This window comes from Octopus bimaculoides, chromosome 15 (genome assembly GCF_001194135.2).
Source record: "Octopus bimaculoides isolate UCB-OBI-ISO-001 chromosome 15, ASM119413v2, whole genome shotgun sequence".
In the NCBI taxonomy this organism is placed as follows: domain Eukaryota; kingdom Metazoa; phylum Mollusca; class Cephalopoda; order Octopoda; family Octopodidae; genus Octopus; species Octopus bimaculoides.
Genome location: NC_068995.1, coordinates 16,422,636 through 16,430,135, shown reverse-complemented (window position 1 = coordinate 16,430,135; position 7,500 = coordinate 16,422,636). Strand labels below are relative to the sequence as shown.

General features: G+C 35.8%; 1 protein-coding gene across 1 annotated transcript in view; it reads right to left on the bottom strand.

Moving 5' to 3' along the window:
- Positions 1-7,500, bottom strand: part of LOC106878966 (conserved oligomeric Golgi complex subunit 1) — a 243,076-nt gene that overhangs the window by 149,333 nt on the left and 86,243 nt on the right. The window contains exon 16 of the mRNA XM_052973195.1: positions 6,272-6,365. Coding sequence (XP_052829155.1) covers positions 6,272-6,365 — 94 coding nt within the window. The remainder of the gene's footprint in view (positions 1-6,271; positions 6,366-7,500) is intronic.

Genomic DNA, 7,500 nt, shown 5'->3' with positions numbered 1-7,500 from the left:
AGTAAGCTTCGGACAATGCTGAAAGTTTAATGAAACATTTACATTTCAGGCATTACATAACGGTAGGGAATTTGAATGGGTTAATGGAACCTACATAACTGAATTTTTGGGGGGATTGCTCTTTTCTTCTGATGATAGGCCTTTGTGCCTAAAATATAAAGGTTTTAATAAACTTTCCACGTTGTCAGAAGCTTTCTATTTTCTCTTTTTTTTACTTTCTTCGATATTATAATGCTTCAAGTGAACTACAACACTTTTCATAAGCAACCAATATAGTACACACCCTACATAATTGCTTTTTAGTTTTTCTTGACCCCTAGGGCTTGTAAGGTAAGCTACCCAGTTTCCATGGTACATAAGCAACTGAGGTCGTAGTATTCTCCTGAATGAGATACTGGTCCCTTGTAGGGTTCAAGGCCTGTAATTCTCAAAGGGAAAGGACAAGTTGATTATATCACCTCCAGTACTTTACTAGTATTTTACTTTATCCACCCCAAAGGGAAGAAAAACAAATGCCATTAAGCTTTTATTGGACATACTAATGATTCTGCAAACTTGCTGCCTTAATTACCACCTGATACTCAATAGTACATAACACAACCCACACAACATAAATGAAACACATCCACTCCACAATGAAATAACAAAATACACATTACACACACATACTACTACAACAAATGAGTGAGACACTAAGGTAAGACTAGGAACAGCAAAACTAGAAACCTCATAACAAAGTGAAAACTAAGTAGCATACATAGACAAATGTATCCCATGGAAAAGACAATGATGTACATATTTCAAGGATGCAGAGTTATACTTGATGGTACAGAGATGCAAGTGATGTGGCAGAGGGGTCGCTTGTTGAGACAGAGGAGCAATTGGCAGTAGAGAGGGGCAACTGATGGAACAGAGAAGCATTTGATGGAACAGAGAGGGCACCTGATGGTACAGAGGAGGAACCTGAAGAGACAGGGGAGCACTTGATGGGACAGAAATGCAATTGATGGTACAGTGGTGGGGACCTCATGGGACAGAGATGCAACTGACGGTATAGAGGGGTACCTGCTAGGACAGAAGAGTGCTTGATGGTACACAGAGGTACCTGACAAGAGAAGAAACTAACATGAAATTGATGAAAATATATTTCTGTTAAATTTAAGCACAAGACAAGTGAAGGTGGTTAGTCAATTATATCAATCCAGTAGTTGAATTCTACTTTATCAACATTGAAATTATTGGGGTTTACAAAAATCAAGCTTACGTAATGTCTGTAGTGATAAATATAGACAGAAAAGAAAATAATGCTAACAGAGTTAGTATTATTTAGTATAAGAATAGTATTACTTAGTTAGTACAAGAATGTAAATTAAGGAATGGAATGAAGTGTTAAAGTGAAGTAACTACCAGGACAACAAATGAAAGATGTCAATTTAGGAAAAGAAGATGGGTAGTCAAAAAAGAAACTGAAATTCTGGAAGACTTAAAGAGCTTATAGACTGTAAACTATTAACAGACTTATAAATAAGGCAAAGTAGTTTACATGAATTAAGATATAGAAAAACAGAATTAGAGAAAATTACAACTAAAGCTAGGAAAGTAAGAAACAAATGTTTGTTTATTCAAAATGAAAGACGTCTGTAATGTAAGGTCACAGCTATCAAGTAGTTAAGTGGTTTGAGACCAGACATAGATAAACTAGTGGAGTTCTGAGTTTAGTGTTTGGGAAGAGAAAACCAGAACATCAATATATATTTGTGATATTTTTACTGTTTAGTCAAGGAGGGGAGAGTAGTAAGAATGACCTCGTTTGTTTTGAGGGCCTTTGAGATTTGTAGGAAGAAAAGAGGCTTCCAACTGACAACCTGTCCCAAATGCTCACAACAGAATAAACTGTGCTAAAGGTACTCAAAAACAGGTGATGATGTTACAGTCATAACAGGGAAGGACGCATTAGAGAATACTGTCTTTATTATGCTCATCAATGAAGGAACCTGTACATGGTCACTCAAACTGCTTGAAATAGGAGGCAGGTCTCTTTAAAATTATTCCTGCTGGCTTCAAAGGGAAGTATGCACTGGAGAATGTAGTCCTAATTAAACTCATGAATATCATTTTTGTGTTTGCTTTTCCATAGGGGTCTGTGTTAAACAGAGGATTTTGAGGCACTGCTGGATGCCCATCCTAACCTTCTTGATACCAAACCTTTTAGTTATGTCTCAAAACATATACGATACACTATGACCTACAAAAAATTAGGGTAAAAAAAAAAACCACTCTCCTAACAAAAAAATTAGCACAAAGCCAGTAATTCCGGGAGGGAGAAGTGGATCATATCAACCCCAGTAATAGACTGGTGCTTTATTTTACTGAGCCCCAAAAAGATGAAAGGCAAGTTAGTTACTGTTAGCTTGACCCGAGACTGTTATTCAGGGTGTTATACTGCTCAGAATCCAGTCTGCTGGACCCAAAGATGCTTCCTATGTGGTTGTACTAGATTCATGCCATTGATTTGCTCAAGTAAAGATTACTGATGATCCGAAAAGCATCAATATGAACAGAGATCTTAACTGAAAGTTTTCAGATGAAGTGATGAAATGTTTATCTCACCGGTCCATCAGTGAATCACATGACAAACCCTCAAGTGATCGTCTCTTGAATACTTCTTCTAGGTCACAAATGAATAAACCAGGAGAAAACAAGCAGACAGACACAAAGGTATTTTGATTTAGGTCAAGATCTAAACAACAATTTTTTTTTTTCTTCAGAATTGGAAATGTCTTTGAAAGACTAAAAGCAAAATTCATAAAGATCTTTGAATTTTATCATGATGTGACCTTTTATAGTCGGTTGTTTATTTTAAAGGTGAGGAAGCAAAAATAAAAATAAAAATGGAAAATAAAAATAAAAACAGAATTAAATTCAAAAATTAACTTAAAGAAAGTAAAAAGATTGTTCAATAACTTTAACAGATGTAGTGTAAAATTTAATGGATCAGCTAAAATTAGAAGCAAGGAGATGACATCTCTTTATAGCTGACTGAAGAAGATAAGATTTTTTTCATAACGTGTCTTATGTAGCAGAAACCTCTGCCTACATAATTCTTTCTGAAGAACCGTTACTGCTAGCAGCCAATAATTGGCTTTATATTTGAGTAGAAAGTTTTCATCTCACCAATACTGAATTATCAAAACAGAAGAATAAATATTTACTAAGAATATTTTATTTCATCTATTTTTCCCAATCATTTGATTTTCCCAAATTAATATATAGTAGATCACCTGTAAACTAAAAATTTCTTAAAGCATACCTGGAACAGGGATGTCAAAAATTTGTTGTAGTGTGGTTCCAAGTCAGCCTTTGAAGAACAGAGATATGATCACTGACCTTCTAACCATGACCATCCTCTCCTTGTTTTGACACACAAGACAACATTATAGATTGAGTCTTTCTTACTTTATCTGACATTACATGTGAGGGGTGCTATGTAATTTCAAGAAGGTCAAGTGATGAAAGAAAGCCCGCCACCATCTTATTAGCTAATTTGCATAATATTTAGACCATTGAAAATATTCTCTAGTGACATCTTCCTTAGAATATACAAAATAGTAGTTTCTGATTTAGTTGATGCTACTAATCTCAGTACTTGACCGCTAGTTTATTTTATGAACTCCAGAGGGACAAAAGGCAAAGTTGACCTTGGCAGAATTTGAATGTAGCTAGAACACATACCATAAATCATTGTTCTCCAATGTCTTAACCCATTACCTACCAGTGATCTCATATGAGATCACTTAAAAATTACAAATTTCGTAATTATGTGTCAATATTTACACATATCTAACCTTTTTCTATATCTACTAGGTATATTTCTCTGATATTCAAATGAGGTTTGCTAATGTTTCACCCAATATCTCGCTTATTTCTATTTAAAATGTTATTTTGAAATGTTATTTTGATCATTCCAGCGTGTTTCTAAGGCTGTTTTATGCTAGAAATCAAAGTTTAATAAAAAAAAATTCCAGTTAATAGAATTATGGGAGATAATGGGTTAATGATACTGCAAATCCACAACCCTGTAAGTTGGTGTTTAATTTAGGTAATTCATAGGAAAGAAAACCTGTGCAGGGAGTCTATAGAGGATACTGATCTCATAAGAATGACCTTCTGTTGAAGTTGTGTCACAGTAAGAATAAAGTATGGAATAGAAATAGCTGCACTGAGTTGGTTTATGAAGGAGTGATCAAGTTCAGAGAAATGAAAGTCTCTGTTGCAGAGATGGAAACAGATTTAGGCCATACCTCCAGGCTTAGGATATCTCCCCCATCACCATCTTTCTCTCACTAGTCTTGGATCCCTTCAAAAAGGCCATGAGCATTATCCCTCATTATTTGGCTAAGCCATTAGCAAGACAAGAAACAAAAATTGACGTAGAGTAAAACTTAAAAAGTCAGCTAAAATTCAAAGCAAGGAGATGACAACTGCATACAGCTGACTGGAAAAGTACTAAATAATTCTTCCTGCAAAACTGCTACTGAACATTACCAGTGATTTAGGGGTTTATATGTAAGTCTTACACTTTATAATAATATACCAACAGGTATATTATTACTGCTTTATCCAAAGAAGAAACTCATGTCTGTTTATAGATATGATATTGCATGGCTCAGTGAAATATATGGACGATCAGAAAGCAATCTTTGTGAGGAGATTCAGAATGATAATCAATTAGTTATGAGCCTTCAGCTTAGGCAATCAGTAACAACATATCAATGAAATTAAATCAATAAAGGTAAGGTGATAAGCTGGCAGAATCGTTAGCATGCCAGCAAAATGCTTCACAGTATTTCATCTGAGTTTAAGTTCTGAGTTCAAATTCCACCAAGGCTGACTTATTCTTTCATCCTTTCAGGGTCGATAATATAAGTACCAGTTGAACACTGGGGTCAATGTAATCAACTTAACCCCTACCCTGAAATTATTGACCTTGAGCCAAAATTTGAAACCTATATTAAATCTGTAGTATTTTCACTGAATGTATAAATCAGTATTTAAATCAAAAAGGATGAAATCATTTTAAACACAAGAAGGGTCTCGTTACAAAAGCATACAGTCCAGGTAAGTTTTATTCAAAAGTTGGATTATCACTTGGACACACTACTGCAGCAATTAGTTTCCCTGTATTTGTTTCTCAGATAATTATTTTAAACTCCTTCAAACCACCATGTAAGAAGCTCCAGTGCTGGAGCCACATAAAAAAAACACTCATACCGATGCCATGTAAAAAGCACCCAGCACACTCTGTAAAGTGGTTGGCATTAGGGAGGGTATCCAGTTGTAAAAACCAATCCAAATCAGACTGGATCCTGGTGCAGCTCTCCTGCTTGCCAGCATGGAAAACAGATGTTAAATGATGATGAGATAACAATGAAGGGATATGCAATGGATAACTCAAGAAGTACATGTAAAACAATAAGAAAATCCTGTCACTGAAAGTCCTCTGGCAAAGATAGAAGAACAAGAATTATACATCTTTGATCGAACCACATAGGATAAACAAAAAAGTAGTTTTGACATTTTATAGGATAGAGTACTAGCAAAAAAAAAAAAAAAGAGGTTATCAAGGCTCTTCCATGATTTAAAAACTATTTGCTAAGCACAATGTAAATTTCTTTTAAAACACTGAGGTTGTGGATTCTCATTCAGATTCTGAAAATGAGCGTTTTGTTTGATTGACTGGATATCTACTCATTAAATTGACATGTGAAAATGGTTGTGTACTCCACTGACATGTGTGCCCACAGTATAATTGTTGGGTAGAACCAATATGGCAAAGCTGGAGATTGGTATGCAAGCTGAGGAAGAAATAAAGAAAGAGAGAGAGCGAGAGAGAGAGAAACAAGAATTAACTCCAGTACTGGGCCAATGTTCTATTTATCATCTGCCAAGAATGAAAAACAAAGTTAATCTCAGCAGAGTTTGAACTCAGAATGCAGACAGGTAGAACAAATACAGCACGGTATTATTCTACCCAAAGCTCAAACAACTCTGCCAGTTTACCTCCTCATATATTGAAACACAACAAATACAAATGACAAAAACTCCATGGTAACATGCCTCCACCCTACCCCACACCACATAGACATATACAGAAACATGAAAAATAGAAACAAAACTCACTTGAACATAAGTATTACAATATGATTGCTAAGTTCCAGCATTCTAATTCATGTGAACATAGAAGGTTGCTAGTTTGTGGAGCAATACTTACCGTTATAGTAGATATAATGTCAGATGCTGTTTGAGTGCAGAGAGCATCACGGAATTGTTGTATTCGCGAAGAAGAAGTGTAGGTTACCCAAATTCTGGAATAAAAATATATATATAAATGTGTTATTGCTTTTTCTTACTGTCAGTGCAGGTGCCACTTATAAGCACCCAGTCTATGTTGTAAAGTGGTTGGTGTTCGGAAAGCCATCCAACTGTAACAACCTTGCCAAAACTGACCTCGCCTGTGCTTGTGCCATGTAAAAAGCACTAAATCCACTCTGCTGAGTGGTTAGTGTTGGAAAGTGCATCCAGCTGTAAAAATCCTGCCAAAACAGTCACAGATGATTTTGGCAGGCTTCGGCCTGGCCGGCTCTTGTAGAACCATCCCACCCATGCTAGCATGGAAGATGAACATTAAACGATGATGATGATGTTGTTTTTGTAGGAAAGGACGATGGACGGGCAGAATTGTTAGCATGTTGGACAAAATGCTAAACAGCATTTCATCAGAGTCTTTATATGCTGAGCTCAAATTCCGCTGAGGCCAACGTACCTTTTTCATCCTTCTAAGGTCAATAAAATAATGAACTAATTGAAGACTTGGTTTCACTGGATCGCCAAGGACCCATCAAAATTGTAGACTTTGTGCTTAGATCAGAAACTGTTATTATCACAGCTGTTAAGGTGACAAGCTGGCAGAACAAAATTCATGTTTTGAGTTCAAATTCTGTCAAAGTCTACTTTGCCTTTCATCCTTTCTGGGTCAATAAAAAAAAGTAGCAGGATTAAATGTAATCAATTTACCCATTACCTGAAATTACTGACCGTGTGCCAAAGCTTAAAACCATTATTATTATTATTATTATTAGAATCATTAGCACGCTGGTCGAAATGCTTAGTGGTATTTCATCTGCTGCTACGTTCTGAGTTCAAATATTGCCAAGGTCAACTTTGCCTCTCGGCTTTTTGGGGTCAATAAATTAAGCACTAGTTGAGTACTGGGGTCGATGTAATTGACTTACCCCTCCCCACAAAATCCAGACTTTGTGCCTATAGTAGAAAGGATTATTATTATTATTGGCATAATGCCAGCAATGTTAGTGGGAGGGAATTAGTCAATTACATCAACCCCAGTGCTTGACCAGTACTTATTGATGCTGAAAGGATGAGAGGTAAAGGTGATCCCAGCAGAAGTTGAACTCCAAATATATATATATATATATATATATA